The following is a 21,903-nucleotide window of genomic DNA, read 5'->3' on the forward strand; positions in this document are numbered from 1 at the left end:
CTACTTTGCAAAAGCAGTATACCAGGAAACTCTTTTCTTCCAGATTCCAGTTTCTGGAGGTTCTTCCAGTTTGTTGTTGCCCAGCTTTGAGGTCTTAGCTGGGAGCTGCCAGGTCCACATGCCCTAGAGAATAAGTGTAATAATGAGAAAGGTTCACATTACCTGTCTGACACAAGGGTTGTGGAGGGAATGTCAAACTTCACCCCCCAGGGAAGATCCTTCATGTTCCCAGGTAGGCCCTTTCTGACATCTTTATTTAGATCCAGATGCTGACTTACATCCAGAGAAGGGCTGTTGTGGGGCTGCAGGAAGAGGGAAGAATGAGATCCTCAGCAGGTTTTTCTCACTGTAAAGCCTCTCCTCTAGCCCTGGCTCCCAGACTGCAGTCACCAAGAGACTCCTGATACCTCATGTACTTTTCCACAGTTCCAGCCACCTGCTATTTGCTCCCCTGCTACAGAAGGGCACCCAAAGTAGTTTAATCTCGCATATAACAACATGACTAGCATTAAGTTTATTATTCAAGGTGAAACCCAACTCCTTGTCCCATTCATTCTAGGCAGTTATAAGAAACAAGAGATGATGCTGCTTGGACTCCCTGCTGAAGACTGGCAATTTCCTGGCAGCCCCTTACTGTCTCAAAACACACATAAGTTTTCCAAAGACAAAGGAGCCAGCAGCATCTTTCCCTTCTTGCAGGAAAGACCTCAAGACCTCAATAACAACCAAGCACAGGCCTCCAGAGAGGGTGGTCTCCTTCAGCAGTCACTTGGAGCATTGCATGTTTGGCCATCTAACCTTTGCTGTTCCGTTTGCCACCAAAAGAGTCATCTCTCTCAAATCTAACGCAACGGCGATGGGGAGGATGAACATGCTGGCTCATACACAGCCCTGACTGGGTCCTTTTCTGTCTCTAAAAGCCTTATTAATTCTCCAAGTCAAAGGGAGGAGGGAAGGGGAGCAGAGTTCTAGGAGACATGTTCATGAAACAAAGCTCTGTACAGCTCTGTGGAATAATCGCTGGAGGTGGCTTAGCCATTAAACCTATGTTTTTAGAAAAGGTACAGCATTGAAGAAGCTGTTAGGGTGAAGTGCAGCTGATATGTGAGGAATCCATTCCACAGAAGTTCCCTAGTAACCTTAGATGTCAGCAATGCCAGGAGAGTTTGGCGTACTGACTCTAAGAGGAGTTGTCTGGAGGGTGGAGCGGTGTGGAGGCATCACGGCCAGGCTCTGTGATAAATGGGAACTCGAGGTACCATGGAGCTGGTACGCTGCACATTTGTTACCCTGGGCCAACAGTCTGTCATGCTTTTGACAAAGTGCTGTCCTTTTGGTGAACTTCACTCATTATAATATCATTATAATACCAAAACACACCTCCATCCCAAAAGTTACCTGCCTCTAAGGTGCGACCGCCCCTCACTGGGCATGCGCTTTCATTTTCTTCTAGTCCATGGTTTTAAAAGTAAAGTGAGGAAATTTTACACCAATCATAACAAAGGTATGTATGACTAGAGTCACTCAAGCTCCACCTGAAAGATAAAAAATAGTATAAAATATGTGAAAAGAAAGAGGGTGTTGGGGAAGATACCATCGCATACCACTCTGACTTCTGGGACCAGTCGACAGGCTGAGCCTCTCTTTCCCCTGCACTGGGATGCCTTTGGGTGATCATCGTCTCTTCCACGTTTCCACCTGCCAAAAAGAAAAAGGTATTGGTTTTCTGTGCTTGTTATCTAGAAACAACCATGGGTATTGGCAACAGAGGCCTATTATACCTCGTGTCTCATCTGTCAGTGAACTTGACTATTTTTATTTCATTCCTTACCAGATTCACTGACAAAAGGAACAATCCCCAGGGCAGAACAATCAGTGCTTTAAAAGCTTCACCCTGCTCCCCTCCCCATTTTATTTTTTTAATTAAGTGCAATGAACCGTACAACAGAGCTCCGTGTCCTGACACAGCCTCAGAGCCCACAATGACGCAGGCTACAAACTCGGTCACCTCTCTGTGAGAGTCAGGACTTCCCACAGCAAATGCCACCACCTGATGTCAAAGCTCTTTTCAAGGGCAGGTTTGTGAAATTTAACACATTTTAATGTTGGGGAGGATGCTGAGAAGGTTGAACGTGTTGTCCAGTGTCACATAGTACATCAGACACAGGCTCACACACAAAACCAACTTCAGCTCCCCTGCCTGCCTCCACTGCCCATCAGACTCTGTTCTCAACTCTGCTTCTCTGCAAGGATTGTTCAGCCAGCTTCCCCCGGCTACATCTTCCTGGAGGCCCACCAAGCGCTACCACAACCTGTCCACACAGCTCCTCTCCCCGCTCTCTTCCCTCCAGGTGCCGCAGAACAGTTCTTGCTCTTGGCTCTGCCTTGCAGATCCCTGAGGTTGGAGCTGACTGCACTTTTCTTCTTCTCCTGGTTTTCGACCCTTGCCTTCAGACACTCGATCTCCCTGTGGAGGTCCGCAATGGTGCTGGTGTATTGGGCGATGTGGTAGGAGACGTTCCACAGGTTACATTTTACCTGGTGAGCCAGAATACGTAAGCATTTGTCCCACAGACTGTTATTGCTACAATGGCTGCTAACAAAGCTATGCTTTCAGTTGGAGGGGCACTGAATCCTGTGATGCAGCAGAATTTTCCCTCATGAGTGGGGAAACTGTAAATTAGTGGGTTTCCCTAATTCTAGGAAATTCCCAAAAGGTCCACAGGGAAAACACAGAGATCCATGAAGAGTGAAAACCCTGTTGTAGATCATTGTTAACCTTGCTTCACACCACAAGCCTGTCCATTTTATTCCTCCTTTCTGCAGCCCCTCGGTTCCACTTCCAGGCCCAGCATCCCCACTGGGACATTCCCCATACACTGTCCTCCCAATAGTCATCTTCCAACCATCGTTGCTTATGTTCTGCACCCAGGTCCGTACCAGGCACATCATCCTCTGCCTTTCCATTATTCTGCTCCCTTGTTTTGACCCTCATATTCCTCTTCTCATCCAGGACCCACACAATTTGCTTTTCGCTGTTTCCGTCATCTGTTTTTCTTCTGTCACTCATACTGAGCCTCTACACCAACCTGCACTGCCCCCTCATGAAGTTTGTGCTCCCTTCATCCAGCACAGCTTCTGTTTCCACTTTGCAAGCTTTTAATTTCTAACCTCAACCTCCTTGTGAGTTGTTTGCTCATTTACCTTTTTCTCAATGGTTTTTGCTCAATAGGTGTAGATCAAGGTCGTTTCAGATTCTTCAAAGGAGTTACCGGCTGGGTTGATATGTGCAATCATAACAGTCCTGCTGTTGCCCCCTAACGAGTCCTAGGGAGATGCAACATTGGTGTGGTTAGTATGGACACAACAGGGGCTTGCTGCTTGGTGGTAACCACCACGGCTGGGTACCCCTGTGATTCATTGAGATTCTGGTGGAGAATCCCAATTAGGAGTGAAGGAAGTGCTGGTAAAAGACCATTCACTAGGCCTTCTCTCCATCAACAGCAAAATCAATAAGTAATTAACTTTCTACAAAAAATTTTTTTCAAGAAAATCACAATTTCCACAAATACACTGGCAGCTTCTCAATGCTGCTCACAACAGAGCAGCTGCCTTTTCCTCCATCCTTTCTCCTCTCCACCATCCTCTAGAAAACACATCTCTCAGGCAGCGACAGTGGTAGCTCGGCACCAAGGCTTGAGGTGAGGGTCATAAATGAAGTTGTAAAGGATCCATAAAATAACCAGTGTAGCAAAGAGGCTGTCTGCAGCCTTTCTGATTTCCTAAAGGAGAGACAACTTATGACAGCACACAGTCACTCTCAGTCTCTCTTTCTCCTGCACCAACAACATCCAAATTTATTGGCCAGTTTCAGCCAAAACTTAGAGAAGGGTTGAAACATTCAAAGGCAGTAAGTTAATTTTAAAAAGAAAAAACAATCACTTATCACCTGCAAGCTTAGAGGTATATGACCCAAATCTGTTAGGATTTCCTTATCCCTGTAGGAGGTCCTTCCTTAACAGCAGAGATGACAAGACAACATGTTTGTTAGAGAGGCAGCACTGTCTGAGTCAAGCCCAGATCCCGGAAGAGCACTCCAAGCTGGATGAAGACAATGTACAGAGATATTCAAGGATCAGCTCTCAAGCCCTGTCTGATTTCAGTGGCGATAGCAGCAGCAGACACACCAAGCTCCTTGCCGACCCGCAGCGTACTGGACCTTCAGCAGGTGTGTGTCTACTGTCTCAAAAATTGGCAAACTGGGCCCGGCTTGACCCCTTTTCGCTCAAAGTGTTGATGCAGTCGCCCAAAGCCAGCAGCGAGCAGTTGATGTGGGCTCCTTCCTTCATCCTCTTGCACCGGTTCTAAGTCTGTTGGGAAGGTAGGGAGGGAGGTGGGACAGTCAGGCAGAGCGAGCACATGGCTCAGAACAGTGGGTCTGTGCCTAGGGAAGATGTGCGGCATCACCGGGGTCAAGGTTTGGATGTCAAAGTAACACCTCCTGCAAAAGCAACCTGTAAGTTCAGGGTTAAACCCCTCTCTGAGGCACAGAGGTGCCAGTAGTAGTACACTTCTCAGAAAAGATGACCCAGCTCTGACCTCTTGGTTCTTAAAAGATAGCTATCAATTATCTTCTAAAGATTATTTCGGAAACTAAGACGCATAACTACATCACTACAGAATTCCTGGCCTCAGTAGAAGTGCTGGATATGTAAAATATCTCTCCCTCAAACCACTTCCCTGAGTTCCAGCATTTCCTTTTTCCCATAGGAGCCAGCTGCCTTATTTTCCACCCACCAGCATCCCTCTATTCCACTGGTACCAGCTTTCTCTCCGACAGCCTAGCCGATCCCTGCCTAACAGACCTCAGCTTCTCTTCAGATGTGAAATTCACTGCTGCTTTTTCAGGTCTGAGAAAAGGCTGCACCCAAAAGCTGGTTTACATTTTTCCAATTATATTAGTTGGTCTAATAAAAGATATTACCAATGTCATCAAACTTTGTCTTTATTTTCAGGCTGTCTCAGGTACAACCTACTGCTCCAGAGCAACAGAGAAACACACAGTGCAGGTTTCCCCAGGGAGGAGGGCAGGCACGCAGACACTGCACAGCAGGCCAGGGAATCCAGCCTGGTCTCACCAAAAGCTGCCAAGCTCCAGCCATACCTGGGCTGCTTCTCTCTGACCCCACCAAGTCAACCATGAAAAGCGTCCCAGTTTGCACTTCTCCACTGACCGCCTTCCTCCGGCTTTTCTGCGTCACTGTCACCTGCAGCACTGGTTGTGAGGGGGAGGGCGTCTTGTTGGCAGCAGTCGTTTCCTGGGTGTGTTGCTTGTTTCCTTTCATTAACAGCTGCATGATCTAAACGATGCAGAAAAGATGTACAGCTCTGCCTGAGCCTTAGCACAGCCTTTCCCCGCAGACTGAACCCCTCAACCAGGGTACGGGCAAACGCTGGGCCTGTTCACGCTAGCAGGGGTTTTGCTGTTGATTTTCCCCAGGTCTCCCCCTTTGGCTTGTGACCTTGGAAGCGTGGGTTTGTTGGGTTCAGGGCTGTTTTCCTGGGAGGTGTGTTTATCTCAGTGTAGCTCAAGAGGGTTTCGTTATTTCTTTTCCCTCTCCTGACGGTTTGTTAACTGTGGGAAACTATAGGCTTGAGTCCACATGTGGGTCCCCTGATAAGTTGTTTGAGATAGAAAGCGGGCTGGAGGATTATAGGTACGCGATGGAATTAGCTTGACTACAGACCCGGCGTCAGACCCGCTGATGGAAAATTACAGAGATCAGACCCGATGATGGGAAATTACAGAGAATCTGCAAGTCACCAGGAGGAGGAAGAAAGGCGAGAGATATCTCGGCCTTGAGAGCAAAGAAGAAAGGCAGGGATATCTCTCGGCCTTGAGAGCATCCGACAAACAACAAGGAGTTTAGGCACGAAGTACAGAAATAGACTGTTCGTTAAGGAGGTGTCACAATCCGTATGAAGTAATTGTTGAAGCTTGTTTACAAGAGCATATAAAAGCGCTGTGACTTAAAAATAAAACTGAAGCTTACTCTATCACTCACGTTGAGTTGGCTGCTTGCTTTCCTCGCTTGCCGCAGTTAACATGCGTACACAAATGAAAGCACTCTTGTCCTTCCAGGAAAGCAGCATGCACGCCAGGGAAGCAGAGCTAGCAGGAGGTTAGCTGGAGATTTTAGCCTGTTTTATATCACTCACATGGCTCCACGATCTGCCCTTTCCATACAATTCATCACGTTAATCCAGTTCCACCGAGGTCCTGCTACAAAAGGTCCTTGCTGCCAAGTAAGGCACAGGCAATAGCAAAGTGTCAAGAAATTTTAAAGCACTGATGCGTGAAAGCACAAACCCCCACCGTTTCCCTCGCTGTGGACCATAGCCCAGCGTACGTCCTGAGCGTTGGTAGTGGAGACTTCCATAATTCCTGCTATCTGGATGCTGCCTCTGGGGTCCTCTCTGAGGTCTAAGAACTCCGAGGATGGGTTCAGGAGGTCACGGATCACTGTCATAGATCTGAGGGTAGGGAAACAAGGCTTGGTGTGAGACTAGCACTGGGTCCTTAGATCTGAGAAGAAGGTTGAGTTGATCCTGCATTTCTTTGGAGTGGAAGGGCAGAATGGAAGATTCGAGTTATTACGACCCAAGGGGAGTGCTGCACGAAGGACAGACTTGGACACTCCACTTCCCATTACGCCTGCTCCCAGGGGTCTGCTGAATTCCCACAGGGCCTGGATCCAGGGCAACACAGACACTTCACCTCCAGGTAGGACATGGAGACTCAGTAATCCGTCTCCTCGGGGGTAGCTTCAAGGGCCTTAAAGAGGTCATCAAGAGTGCGGATGTAAATCCCCAGGTCACAGTCCATCCCTAGCATCGTGTAGGTGTTTTCTGCTTCTGTTAAAGATGCAAAGAAAAGCAGCAAAGTCCAACTTCCTTGTGAGCAAGTTTCCACAACAAATAAAGCCCAATTCCATTCTGATTTCTGTCCTTTGGCCCCAAACTTCCTCCAGTTACTCCCATTTCTTACTCTACAATGGCACTGCCGCAGGAAAGACATGACACGTGCCATCCAATATGGGTAGGAAGAGGACTTTCAGATGGCCACAGAGGCAGGTTAACTGTCCACCCAGGTGTTCAGAGCTAGGATAGAAATTTATTTTCATGTGGTCTGTAGCCTACAGATGCTTTCTACAGCTGTACCTATTCTCTTGAGATCAGTCTCCAGCATTGCAGACGACCTCATCTCCTCCTCCTTCTTCTTAACGGGAAGATTTGTCTCCACTGAATTCCACCCCAATTAAGTGACTTCTCAAACAGGGTAGCTTTGCTGTTACTTTAGCATTAAAAGAAGATCCACAGTTCCTGATGAGAATGGTATTTTAATGCTTCAGTCTTGTCCTCAACAGTAAGCAATTAGCATTATAGTTCATTTCTGGTATGTACAGATACTTTTTATTCATCTGAAGCAGTTCAGCTACAGGGACTATTTTACCTGTTGGACTGTATGTAAAAATGGTTGCATTGTAGCCAAAAATTACTTCTCCTATCAGGCTTTTGGTCATGGACACATATACTTCCTCCTAATTCAGTCAAAAAGGCAAAAACTTATGGTCAGGCATAACAGCTGTCCAAACAGTCTATACCTAATTGCATTCCTCACGATTTTCTCATCTATGTTTTACAAATTTCCTGGGCTTCGGAACAATTTGTGAACCATTTGAATTCTGACACATCATCAAAATAGGCAGAAAAGCACAGAGGTTTATTGAATTTTCTAAAGGCAGGCAAGGTGCAGGCGCTTACTAAAATAAATGTCCTTAAATTTGATTATTTTCTTGGACTCTGAACATGCAATACTTTGGTTTTATTTTGTGTCTGCTGAAGAAGGGAGTAAATTCTCTCCCTGATCTTATCCTTTATTGAGGAGTGCCACTGGGCCTCCAAAAATGTCTTAGATAGCATACAAGGGTGCTACACTAACATTTCTTGTGAAAGAGAAAACAGAGAACTGAATTGCCTGTGAGAAGCAAGGCTGCAGTCACTTCATGGTGATCACAAAATGCAGGTGCTGATGAAATCCTCATGCTGCACCTTACATCTGCTGCACAACGCAGCTCAGTAAGGGCACTAGAGCTCACCTCATGAGCCTGTAAAACAAAAGAGGCACAGGGAAGAAGTGTGTGAGCAGTAGAGCCAAGCAGCATGACAACGATCTCATTCACCGGAGGCGTCAGGAGACAAAGCTCTTCCTCTCTGCTCAGGTGTGGTGTATCTGGGGAGTCCCGATGTGGGAAGGAGAGGCAGACAGAATGCTCCACGTCTCCCCGCTTCTCTGACAAAAGGAAAGTCCTCACAGTCCTCTCACCTTCGGCACTGTCACCTTTTATCTGGGTGACATGTGGCCTCTGGGTTGTGAAGTTCTACTCACCTGCCAAGACCATTCATCTAAGCAGGGAAAGCAAATCTTACGTTAAGCCTTTTGGTTAAAAGAAAGGGAAGGATGTTGCCTGGGTCACTCTGTGATCAAAAACCATAGCAAATACAGATTTTTTTTTTCTCAGGATCTCTTAGCTCGCAAGATGTCCCTTGGATGCACCAGGACCACCCTCTGTTATAAAATAAAGTCAGAAGAACCACCATTATGTCTGGGTTTGGTTCACAGTCTGTTGGGATTTCTCATCACCGTCGCACCTCTTGGCCAAAGGAATGTCGCACTACAGCTCTGTGTGGAAAACACACTTACACGCACAACGAGGACACCGATAGGCTTTGTTTTGCAATTGATGTCGTAACTTCTGTAATTTGGAGAAGCAGTAGCTGCTACAAAATGCTTTGAAGGTCCGTTGTGCAGTGAAACAGTCGCTGGCATTGGGTAACAGCGGTGGTTGCTGGGACATGACACCCAACTGACCCCCGTGCAAGCAGGAGAGGGACAGGACCTCTTACCTCCATTTTCAGCCAAGATTCAGACAGAGGAGCTGTAAAAGAAGGTAGTCAAGTTCCTCAGAAGCAAAATTACCCAAAGTCATCTTCCAAAGCCTTTCCTGCAGAAGGGCTAATAGAGATATCTGCAGTGCTCAAGGACAGAAACTTCATTCCATTTCTGACTTTTATTAAGGAAAAAAAACAAAGGTGGGAGAGGAGTTGCAGCCAGTTACAGAACTGGTTCTGTTTCTTTTCAGTCCCTTAGGATCTATTTTGGTACATAATTATCACGGTATGTAATTTCTGTGGGGAACAGTGTTCTATCTCCTCCACTGAAATGGCTCATAAGGAGATGCTGAAGCCTCAAGGGAAGGGACAGATAACCCTGTGCCTCCTACTCCAGAGCAGCTTTCACTCCCTCTTAGGTAAGCAGATCATTAGATAAGCTATTACAGCATAAATCAGCCACCACTTGACCTACAGAATAACACCATTGGTGTGCCAGGCATGGGAGACAAGTGGCCATAGGCATCCAGGAAATGTCAAGACTTTTTAATTTTGCATTTCCTGCTAAATTTCAGGTCTCTTACAAGTATCTCTAGTTTTGATCTGCAAGTTTTCAGTTACCAGAATGACTTTTTTTTTGTTGTTAATTCTTTAGATTTCACCAGTCTGTCTCAGGCTTTAAAACCTGAAGCAACACAAGTACAAACTCCGGAGGGAACTCCTGCTTTATCCTCGGCGGCAGCATTTGCTTGCAGAAGATGGGCTGACACGTAATCATGTGCACATGCAAGTGTGACAGCCAAGAGCAGAGCTTGAAGAATGAGGTCAGCATGTTCCCTTTAGAAATTCTGTCTGTAACACTTTCAGGCCCCTTTCACTGGGGCCTTATAATGTCCAAATTTTGCTTGCAGTGTACCCACGCATCCAAAAGAGTCCTCCTTTTCCAATCTGGGGCTGACACCTTGTCTAAGAGGCAGTATTCTAAAAGCAGAAATCTTCTGTGATTGCACAGGAGCATTAAAACATAACAAGACACAGAGTTAATTTTAAGTTAGGATTAATAAGCAGACAGAAGCAGCTAAGTGAGTTAGGCTGGGAGTAAAAATAGCAGGGAACATGATGTAAATCTAAATACACCAAGAAATCTAAGTACTTCAACTGCCCAGTCAATTAATTTGCTTTCATAATTCCAGTTATTTGCATTATTAAGAGAAACTTATTCTCATAGAAAAAAGTTACCCAGACTAATGTAATGCACATTTCCTTCCCAGATTTCCATTAGAGAAAATAGATCTCAGGGCAGATGATGCAAGTCTGAATAAGCTGTGTAAAAATAGAGCTGATATCCTTGTGAGGCTGCTTTAAAAAAAGAAAAAAAAACCAAAACCAAAAAAAGAAGGATGTTTCACCAGTAAGGTGCTAAACAAATATTGCATTTATAAGATAATTCATAAAGAGGAAAGAGAGATTCATGCTCGCTGCTTCTGAGGGCTGCACTCATTTGACTGTTGCGTGGAGATGAGATGTATTACAGAATTAGCGTGCATTCAGAAAGGGTTCAGAGAAAGATTAGCTGAAGCACAATAGAAAATAATGGGATTTACATTGGAGTAGGTAAATAAAGGCACAATGAAAACGTGTAAATAGATGTAGCGATGTAGAAAAGGTAAGCAGGGACCTCCTGCAATTCCTCCCTCTTAAAAAGAGGAGCAAGAGCTGAAAGACGCAGAACTGGAGAAAAGAAGCATCATTTGCAGTGGAAACTGCATCCCTGCTGTGTCACAGCAAGGCCAGCAGTTTTGCAGGATTTGAAAGCAAGTGTTTGCATGTGAACCAGAAGAGCCAGAGTCTCGTGGTTGTCCATGTGGTACCCAGCAGACTCCCCGGTCCCCATCGCAGGTGTTCTCCTGCAGCCCAGGCACAATTTCCCCCCAGCTCACCCACTCGGCGGGCAACGGGGGCAGCTCCCTGCTCCAGTTCTGCTTCGCTGATGGGATGGGTGCAAAGGGCCACCTGCACACACACGTGGCTTATGTGCGCTGAGGCCACCCAGACTTACCTGCAACGGGGCTCAGCTCTGTGCAAGCACCAGCAATGCCTACAGCTTCTTATTGCATCTCTTCGCTGATCAATCTTAAAACCTTAAGTTTAGGGCCTGGAGAGTTTAAGGAAGTTCATAAAGTTTAAACCAGTTAATTTCTCCACGATTTGCCCTTTTATCTTGAAAATTTCTTCCTCCCTCTTCCCCCATTTCTGTCTCTAACACAGCGAGACTCCAACTGATTGACAGAGAAGGCGGCAGAATGAACTCAGCATGTCATTGCTGCTGCCAGCGGGAACCTTTGGAGATCTGGGACCGCGGTACCAACAGCCACAGAGCTGAGCATGCTTACAGATTCCCGTGGTGTTCCCAAAACACTGATTAAAGTTATCCATGACAAAGAAAGGGAATTGCATTTCACTAAGTACCCATTTTGTTTAATCCCAGGTAGCAATCATTATGAGCCTGTTCAACCGGATCAGGGCAAGTTGGCTCAGATCTGTGCAGGTCCCACAGGGTTCCTCGAAAGCTGGAATTCATCGCAGGACTGGAGCAATTATAAAGTAGCAAGTAACCGCCAGAGCCTTGTGTCACAACTTAATCAGTCAGAAACAGGGTACTCCATTTCGAAACATGGTAATTTGAAAGATGGTAATTTGACTCGAAGATTTAAAACACACTGGCTGTGTTTGCCAGTATTAATGAGATACAAAAGCACACGTATTTCAGCCTGCCTAATCTATAGGTGAAGCAACAGCCAAAGTGTGGTGTCATGGATCTGTTGTGGGGTTAATTGGGCCCCCTGAAGCTGAGGTCCTGGCTCTGGCTCACTTTGCAGCTGTGGGTGAGCTGCACAGTCCCAGATCCCAAACCTGTGCACCCGTTAGGTGGTCTCCAGAGGAGACCACCAATTTGAAATCCCACCTAAAAGCTGCCTGTGGCATCTGAGCTAATAACAGACTTGAAAAAATTCCATTTTCACCTTTCCATAGCTGTTTTCCCTCTCATGAAATACAGCAGCATCCCCTTAGAGCTCCTGACAGGAGAGCTGATGCTGATAAAACACTGCATAATGCACATAAATGATGCCTCATCAGAAGGGTGTGCAATTATTGAAACAGACTTGTTCTACGGCCCCACCAGTCACAAGCAACCGGTTTCTATAGGAACCGGATTTATTTCCACAATAACAAGTCAAGCTACCTGTCAACTTAATGAGGGTTTCACGAACAGCTCTCAGTCTCAAGTGCTGTAGTAGACATTTTTGAGTCGTTCTAGCAACAGCAAAGGAACATTTCTTCACTGTGAGTATCTCAGAGATGGAGGGGACCTCCTTGGCTTCGGATAAAATTCACAAGAATGCAACAATTAACTTAGCTTCGCCATCTCCCTGAACACATCTGAGTGACACTGTTATGAGCATCTCATTCCCATGGGCTGAACTTATCTTAGAAGCATTTGAAAATATTATCTGGTACACCATAATCCCAATCCCTACAGGAGGAGTGGGGGATAACGCAAGTCTCTCTTGGACAGCCTTAACCTCCAGGACAGTCTGGTTAATCACTGTATGTGGTAAGCCCTAGCCAGCGAGGGTAAGGAAACAAACCCAAATAAGTAGCATGTGGCAACAGGCCACACCAAGTACTAAGGCTTTTTCTTGCAGTAGAGAGGAACGCAAGGAATTCTATATATTATTGACTTTATTTTAAGCTATTCCACTTTGAGCAGAGGTTTCTCCTCTTCTTCTCAGTCGTGTTTCAGCACAATGTGAGGGCAATGCTTCAGCTGAACAGAGCTACAGGGTTGAAGGTTGAAACTTGGGAAAGGATTACATTTTCAAAGCACTCCTTTTACTCTGATCAACACAGAGATGACGAGGTCCTGGAGCAGGTGCAGACTCAGGCAGGGCTATAATCCCAGCTGGTTTTAGCTGCTCATTATGTATCTGTCACTCAAACAGATCCCAAAGAGCTGGGCACACTGCAAATCACTGTTCAAGGAAGACTAACCAGCACCACTTGCCAGGTTATCCAGCCTCACCTCCCCTAATATACATTTTTGTTCTCTGCAGGATACTTGGACCCAACTTTTGCTTTAAATCACACAGAGCTTTGCACAAAGAGAGCAAGCGTAGGTTTTTTCCTCTGGCTGGATCACAGAGAACAGGAACACCAGAAGACAAACGTGATAGGAAGGATGCCAAGGCTGGGTACAACCCATCTGCTCCTCCCTATCCCATGTCCCTGCCCTAGGCAGGTGGACTCACCATAAGCTGCTGCTCCTTCATGGCCGAGCTGCGAGATGATGCCAGCTCAGGGCTGGGCGATTTGCCCAGGGAGGTGCACACCGAGTTGAAGCCCTTCGGGAGACTGCACAGGCAGCAGGCAGAATGGTTCAGAGGCAGCAGCAGTGCTCCCCGCAGGGAAGGGAGAGAGAGGCAACACCTGCGCTCCCCCAGGTGGGAGGTGACTGCAGGGACAGCAAGAGGAGAGGCAGCAGGGAACTACTGAGCCCCAGAGCAGGAAGGGAGCTGCAGCAGCTCCCTGCTACGCCAGGCTGCCGAAAGCAGTGTGCAACCACTGCACCCTGTGCGGGAAACGGTGGAAGGGGTCAGGATACGCAGGATAACCCACCTGCAAGCCCAAGTTACTTCTTTGTATGCAAATCCATCTCACACACCCTTGGTGAGCTGGCCACAGCCTTCATTTTCTGCCCGCTAGGATGCCAGACTTTTCCTTGCCCTAGGATCAAACGCGCAACACAGCCAGGCACAGGGGCCCACAGCTCCCCCAAAAGCTGAGCAAGAAGCAGCCTGGCCCCTCCAGTCTTGCACAAGAACTGACAACCACCATCGAGGCAGCCAGGGAACAGTTTGCTACCTCCCTGGGCTAAGTGCAAACTTCCCTTGTATTGTCACTTCACGCCCAGTGGCACTTAGACTCTACTTTCAGGAAGGCAATCCTTCCACATTTTTAGTGTCAATCCATTCATTACAACAACCTATTACAAAAACCACAGGAAGATCACCTTTTGTCTTCATTATTTATTGACAGTAAATGAGTCAAAGCTCATAAAAGTTACAGTAAGGCTTTATTAAAAAATATTAGAATTTAAGAAGTTAAAACTTAGTATAGCAAGTGAACAAAACTTGCTCTATGAAGTTTGCATTAAGGACTGCAGAGGGTTAAAAGGTCATGAGAATGTTTACGTATTACAAATTCAAAATAAAGACTGACAGTAAAGACTAGCCCAGGATTATATGAATTGTTCCAGTTAAACTTGCTATTTAAGAACAATCATTAAAAATACTTAAGACAATACTTGAACACACAGAATGAGAGATACTATCCTACTTAATGCTTAAGGTTTGTTTCCCTCCCCCTCCCCTTATCCCTCCAATTCTGGCCCCACAAGGGCATTCAGTGGAGGTACAACTGCTGTTGGGAGCCTTTTTCCCCACCCATATGTAACTCTATACAGTACCTACAAACCTGCTTCTGTTTTGACCATCCTTCAGAAGCCCCTATAGGGGCCACAGGCTGAAAAATGGTACAGAGTACTTGAAGCTACAAACCAACAGGGATTCAACCCAAGAACATTCTTCCTCCCTACTACAACTCCTTGTGTTATTCAGATACACCAAATAGTCTAGTTTACCAAATGCATACCCATAAAGCACTTTCAGTAGCACATAATTTGCATAAAGCATTTGAAGGAACACTACAGAAGAGACACAGTAACTGGAGAGAGCAGTGTGAGAAATGCCAGCGTAACAGATGAGGAGAGGCCTTAACTGCTGGTCAGGACAACGTCTTGTCAGCTTTCAAAGCTCCTACAGGAATATCAAGCTTTGGATTTTTTTTCCTCACTGGTATTTTTTTCTTTGCACACTTCAGAGAAACATCTTAGAGGACAACTCAATTCTTCCAACATTGGCATTACATTTCTTCACTTTGAAAATGGCCAGGAATAACACACAGTAGCCTATTAAAACTTCATTACATGGAGATGGGAAGGAAAAAAAAAAACCAAACACCTTTCAAATCAATTCCTAACTTAGAAAATTATTCAGAAGTCAGCTCTTCACAACTCAAAGGTAATTAAAATGATTCCTGCTATAGAAGTTCAAGCCATTACTGGAGAACTTTAACATGCTAGAAGAACTTCTGCACCATTTTGCTAGAAAGTAAATATTTTTTCCAGTCCAGTTGAAAGATGAGCTTGGTAAATATTGTGGACAAAACTTCAATCATCTATATAAACTGTATACATGGATTATGAATGAACAAATGCTGAAAACTAGAAACAAATATAGACTTCTGGGAAAAAAAAACACCCACTGGTTTAACAGCGAACTTCTGAAACTTAGTCAATACCATCATTACAGAACAATTATTTTCAAGAGACTTCCTGGTGAAGAGAACATGGGAGTTAATTGAGGTGTTCGTTCATTTGCTATCACAGCAAGTTCACCTAAGGACAAAGAAAAGCGAGAGCTAAGCATATTACTCTCCCTTGGCTGCCTCCAGCTGAGTGGGGCTACCCTTTGCCTGAAGAGTTCTGCTTTCCACTCCAGATGTCAGACACTGCTATGCAAGTGAGCTTGGGGTTTAAAAAGAGCCAGTCAAGAGGGCTCACATTAGCAATTTCCCTGGCCAGTCCAGGAGAGGAGACAGGACCATCCTCATTCACCTCTGCCCCTCACAGGGCAAGCAGCAGGCCAATCTCTCTCACTGCTCTGACAGTATCCAGAAAAGAATTTCTACTTGTTGATACAGAGAATCTGCTTCACCAGCTTTAAGTACGCTTTTCCCCTCTGAGCACAGATGGCTTTAGAAATGAAACTAGGTACTCTAACGGGGAGCATAAGGCATGTGCATACAGAGCACTTCTCTGAAAGTTTGCAATGTTCACTAATGACAGACGTACACTAACCCAGTAATTCCTGAGGTTAGGAAGAAATCCACTCATTTTCTAGTCACTCCACTATAGTGAACAGATCAACCTGTCAGATTAATGAGCCGCCATCACTGTAAAAACCAGACAAACTACAACACAAAACCAGAAGAGCCATGAGAACTGAGATTAAAGAAGAAGAAAAAATCCAAAGGAACCACATAGTCAACATAGCAAACACGCTCTTATTGCTGTGGGTATGTTTGGCTTTCATCATTCAGGGAAAGATTCCCTACAAACAACGCGTAGCCAGCCTGGTTTTAGTATAGGTCTGCTTTTATTTCCATATTCAGCTCTTTGAGGGAGGCATCCTTTCACAATCTGAAAGGAGGAGGATATAGCCCACTGTAGTGCTGCTTCAGCACACTAAAACACATCATACGAAAAATGGTTCTGTTAACTTTTCCCCAAATAAAATGAACACCTGTCCATGCACTCGGGACATAGAAAGAGTCCTGAAACAGAAACATCGTGCGTGTGTGTAAGACAGAGGCTGATGAATCTCACCTCACTGGCAATAGTCAAAAACTGCCAGCTGGTAAGTACTGCACAGGAGTCGGGGAGTAAATACTGGTAGTAGGGGATTTAAAAATAAAAAAAAAACCACAACCCTAAAAAACAAAAGGAATAAAAATTTAAAAGCAGCGCCTTTCCAGTATCTCACTGCAGCAGGCAGCAAGACTTAAAGGCACTACAATGTGTCAGAATGGAGAAAAACTGGTGCATCCACCCTTCCAGAGTGCAAGAATACGGATTAAAAATTCCAAAGTTGATGTAGGCTTTCTGAAAATGAACTAACTTCTTTTCGGCACAAGATATGGTGGTGCTGCAGAAAAGGAAAAAAGAGGTGAGTTAGTCACTGTGCTTTTATACAAATAGCTCAACCTCACTACAGATGCTAGCTGGTGAAAGGCTGTGTAAGCATGTTTCATCTGTTCTTAAACTGGCATTTGTTTAAATCCATACACTACGCAGCTCTCCCTCTTCCTTCCACAAAAGTATCTCCCATGTACAGGACACAGATCAGTCAGACTCAAATATATTCAAAGGTATCAAGGCTATTAATTTTCCTACAGGTGCGAGAGGTACACTGCTCATACTTTCATAGAATCGTAAAATCATATAATGGTTTGGGTTGGAAGGGACCTTAAAGATCCTCTAGTTCCAACCCCCCAGCCATGGGCAGGGACACTTTCCACTAGACCAGGTTGCTCAAAGCCCCATCCAACCTGGCCTTGAACACATCCAGGGTTGGGGCATCCACAACTTCTTTGGGCAACCTGTTCCAGTGCCTCACCACCCTCACAGGGAAGAGTTTCTTCCTTATGTGGGATCTAAAACTACACTCTTTCAGTTTAAAGCCATTACCCTGTGTCCTATCACTACATGCCCTTGTGAAAAGTCCCTCTCCAGCTTTTAGGCCCCCTTCAGGTACTGGAAGGCTGCTGTAAGGTCTCTCCAGAGTCTTGGCTTCTCCACACTGAACAACCAACTCTCTCAGCCTGTGTTTACAGGAAAGGTGCTCTGGCCCACTGATGGTCTTCATGGCCTTCCTCTGGACTCACTCCAACAGGGCCACGTCCTTTTTATGTTGGGGGCCCCAGAGCTGGATGCAATGCTATAGGTGGGGCAGCAGAAGAGCAGAGCAGCAGAATCACCTCCTTCAACCTGCTGGTCATGCTTCTTTTGATGCAGCCCAGGATATTGCTGGCTTTCTGGGCTGTGAGTCCACCTTGCTGAGTCATGCTGAGCTTCTCATCAACCAACACCCCCAAGTCCTTCTCCTCAGGGCTGCTCGCAATCCGTTCTCTGCCCAGCTGGTATCTGTGCTTAGGATTGCTCCAACCCACATGCAGGACTTTGCACTTGGCCTTGTTGAATTTCATGAGGTTCGCACAGCCCCACCTCTCAAGCCTGCCCAGGTCCCTCTGGATGGCATCCCTTCCCTCCAGTGTGCTGACCACACCACACAGCTCGGTGTTGTCTGCACACTTGCTAAGGGCGCACTCAATCCCACTGTCCATGCTGCTGACAAAGTTGTTAAACAGTCCCAATACCGACCCCTGAGGAACGCCACACGTCACTGGTCTCCACTTGGACATAAGCCGTTGACCGCAACTCTGAGTGTGACCGTGCAAGCCAATTCCTTATCCACCAAGTGCTCCATTCATCAAATCCGTGTCTCTCCGATTTAGAGACAAGGATGTCATGTGGGACAGTGTCAAATGCTTTGCACAAGTCCAGTTAGATGATGTCAGTTGCTCTTCTCTTATCCACAAAGGCTGTAACCCCATTGTAGAAGACCACCGGATTTGTCAGGCACAATTTGCCCTTAGTGAAGCCGCATTGTACCCTCACCTATCCCCTCCTTATTTTCTATCTGCCTTCGCATAGTTTCCAGAAGGATCTGCTCCACAATCTTGCTGGGCGCAGAGGTGAGGCTGACTGGCCTGTAGTTCCCTGGGTTTTCCTTTTTTTCTCTTTTTAAAAATGGGGCTTATGTTTCCTTTTTTCCAGTTGGTGGGAACTTCACTGGACTTCTCAAGTATGACGGATAGTGGTTTAACAACTTCATCTGCCAGTTCCCTCAGGACCCATGGAACCTGAACTCCTTAAGTATCTATAGGCTAAAGAGCTGTAGGGTGACTTAGAGCTGCAAAAGGCATGCTTCCAATCTGCCCTTCCTCCTTCTGAAGTGAAGTCCTAAACATGACAGAAGAGGAACCCATTCCAGGTTTAAGTCCTATGTGAGTGCCCTCACTACCAAAATATCTTTTCCCTCTTTAATATAGTGTAAAGGTCTCTAAAGGACATTTCCTACAACAGGGGCTGAAAGTAGCCTCCATTTTCAACCTTCAAATATAGAACAAGAATTCACAAAAAGGAACTGCGAAAAACCACTGGATTAAACAAAAGATTTCAGCAACAAGCAGTGACAGTCAGTCCACAAGAATCTGCTACTAACTGAATTCTAACCAACATGTCTAGAAAATTACAGCAGAGTTCATGTGGCTATTTAAACACCTACTCAAAGTTTTATCAGCCTACATTCAGCTTCCTGTATAATCTTTAGTGCAGTATTTAAACTCTGTCCAGTCTTGAACTAACATGCAATTCTTCCAAAAAGCAAAATTTTTATCTCATACTAACTACAATTCCTTCTACTGACATAACTTAGAGTCTGCAATGCAATGTGTCTAGAAGTTGACCACTCTGGCAAGACAGGACATACACAGTATTCTGCTCAGTACAACTCAAATTTGACGATCTGTGATTACTTTTAAAAAACAAACTTACTTTTCTCCCCTCTAGCCACAGAGAGAACATAAACCAACTCAGAAAACACCCCATTCACTCATGCAACAAACAGACCTAACTTTCTCAAGCAAATTATTGAATCTATAGCAACAGCTGACAGAAAAAGTTTATACTGAGAGGTATGCTGTCTTACCACAGTTTTATTAATTACTCTGGTTCTGCAAGGGTAATAATTTCTTCATTGATAAAAAATTCCACAGTTTCCTCCTCCCAGTCATCAACATTGCTGTCCAGCTCATCTGTGTCTACCCCTGGAATGGAGAAAACATTAACACTGAATGCATCAAACAAGACAGCAATGGAAAGATTTGATGGTCTTGGCAGAAACAGTCCTTAAACCAGCAGTGAAATAAGATATTTGGTGCTTTACATTGTAACAAATACATGCTAAATTTGTTAAACGACAACCAAGGCATTACTGTCTCCCACCACAGGGCTTTTGTGGATTTTCTGGTTAAATGCAACACTCAAATCTCTTCAGTCTTATCCCAAGGTCAAGCCAATGCTTGCCTTGAAGTGTAAAAGGATAAGATAAAACACAGATGCCAAAGTCTCGCAGCCAGCAATATTTGAGCTTTCTCCTGTAAAAAAAAAAAATCCTGTTGCAATTCAGGATAAAAAGTATAAATAACCTTCAGAAAACAAGGGACTAGCTTTAGCAGGAAATGAAGAGAAGTAGATGAATCCCCAGAACAGGGTAGTTATTTGGTAAGAAACAGCAGTTGTCTAGCAGCAAGTCTTTACAAATACTATGTGGCTTACCTCCTCGAAGCTCTAAACGCTCATTTCTCTGCTCCATGTACAACTCTTGTGCCATCTTGCGGTACTTTCTGAACTCTTCCATCATTGTACGTCTCCTTTCCACTAGCTCCTATGGAGGCACGAAGAGCTTGTTAAACCTCCCCAATAAATCAAATCCACACATGATGCATTCATTAGCCAGTCGAACTTTTCTTCCTCATGAACATACTTTCTACTGAATTAAAAGGAGAAAGATCTTTCTCTTATGTAATCAAAAAGCTGGTTTGATTTTTTTTAAATTTGAAGAGCTTTTCTTGATTTAAAGACTGGCTAATGCAGCAACTCACTAAGAACCCCCAAATTTTATCACCTTTGCTTAATGAAGTAAGACCAGTGCCTCTCCAGATTCATTACTGTTTAACCTGACAGTTTAGTAGCATCCGTCTGAACTACCTGTTGGAACTCTAACCATCTGGATTCAAATGAACACAGATGTTTGTTATAAAAGAAATTTAAATTACATATAATTATTACAAAAGTAACTAAGAACAGGTTACTAGAGTTTCATCTACATTACTATATTCCAAAAGTGTCTTGCCTTTGAAGCTTTGGACTGGCTCAGGCGATCCTTCTGCTCAAATATCTTGGAGTATTTCTTCAGGTCCTTCTTAATTTGCTGTAAAACAGGGAATTTTATTTCAACTTGGGTATCAGACTATCAATCACAACCATCATCTTTTGTAATAACTCCTTTGGTAGGCCTAAGCAGGCTGTGCATTTTTTAAAAGCATGTCTGTCCTAAGGAATTTCCCTTCGCTATAATTTTCTTTGTTCTTCCTGGCTTACAGATCATGTAAATGCTTCTGTACACATGCAATTAGCAAAGTCTGGTCAGCCAAATTCAATTTTGTTATTCTTTATAGCTTTTCACTATACCCTAACTGTAAGAATAATGGATAACCATTTCTATTCTGAGCTTAAAGAAACAGTTAATATTTACATAATTCTCAGAAGTGGGGTCCCCTACAGCAATGTGTTTTATCATAAATTCAGGGCAAAAGGCAGTTGCGTAGCTCTTAACAGTTCAAGCCTCATCCTCAAGAGGAGGAAGTAAACCAAGGATGTTTATATGCCAAATCAATGTCAGCAGAAAGAGTCAGTGGAATACACTACCTTTATCTGATCCTCACTGAGCAAGGTAGTTGGCCGTGGTCTCCAGAGAAGCTGACAGAACCTATCTTTATTGTTTTTCTGAAGCAGACGGCCTTGGAAGGTCCATAACCAATATGCATTGTCCACCTGGAAGAGTAGAGCACCATCTCAGTCAAGATAAGCTAAACTTCACACTGTAGTCCTCACTCCATGTCTTAAGGGTCTTCTTATAAAATCAGCACCACTAGTCAACAGAAGCAGGGCGCTCTTTTTGTGGGTGCCTTCCTTGCACAAGTCAAATTCCTCAGCAACACAGTTGTTCCACTGAAGGTCTGCAAGAAGTTACCTTTCTGGAGGATCACAACAGTTTGAAACTAAGCCAGCCTTTTCTATCATACTCTTAAGTCTCAGATTCTATACTTGTACAGGAGGGGATTACAGTGCAGCAGCTGGAACCATGCAAAAGTAATGACAGGTGCAATAAATTCTGCTGTTCTGCATGGACCACAAGGCAATCAAGTTTCAAACCACTAAAGACATAATGAAAATTCAAAAAAAGGACACTCAGTTTAGACTCATGAGCTGCCTTTCTGGAACAACCGGTGAAGCTAATGGCACAAATAAATCCTGATGCCCAGAAATTCTGTGAATTTCAGAAAAATATATAAAACTATGGTGCAGGTTTTAAGTCATATGATCAGCGACAGGTGTCTGTTTTCTCCTCCTAATGAATTGCCCTC

The 21,903-nt window shown here is 44.8% G+C and overlaps 2 protein-coding genes across 2 annotated transcripts in view; both read right to left on the minus strand.

Annotated features, from left to right (window-relative positions):
* Window positions 1–18,054, minus strand: LOC142062928 (kinesin-like protein KIF19). Its single transcript, XM_075106194.1, is given in 13 exon segments — window positions 1–123; window positions 2,413–2,538; window positions 3,205–3,327; window positions 4,220–4,235; window positions 4,237–4,364; window positions 5,160–5,360; window positions 6,411–6,523; window positions 6,766–6,915; window positions 7,514–7,601; window positions 8,529–8,579; window positions 8,582–8,629; window positions 13,263–13,365; window positions 17,924–18,054. Coding segments are annotated over 13 exon segments (1,401 nt in total).
* Window positions 16,211–21,903, minus strand: part of EIF3B (eukaryotic translation initiation factor 3 subunit B) — a 20,420-nt gene continuing 14,727 nt past the window's right edge. The window contains exons 15-19 of the mRNA XM_075104873.1: window positions 21,185–21,310; window positions 20,610–20,687; window positions 20,033–20,141; window positions 19,404–19,521; window positions 16,211–16,778 (exon numbers count right to left, since the gene is read on the minus strand). Of these exons, the coding sequence (XP_074960974.1) occupies window positions 19,418–19,521; window positions 20,033–20,141; window positions 20,610–20,687; window positions 21,185–21,310 (417 nt within the window). The 3' untranslated portion in view covers window positions 16,211–16,778; window positions 19,404–19,417. The remainder of the gene's footprint in view (window positions 16,779–19,403; window positions 19,522–20,032; window positions 20,142–20,609; window positions 20,688–21,184; window positions 21,311–21,903) is intronic.

The sequence above is a fragment of the Phalacrocorax aristotelis genome, chromosome 10, assembly GCF_949628215.1.
Source record: "Phalacrocorax aristotelis chromosome 10, bGulAri2.1, whole genome shotgun sequence".
In the NCBI taxonomy this organism is placed as follows: domain Eukaryota; kingdom Metazoa; phylum Chordata; class Aves; order Suliformes; family Phalacrocoracidae; genus Phalacrocorax; species Phalacrocorax aristotelis.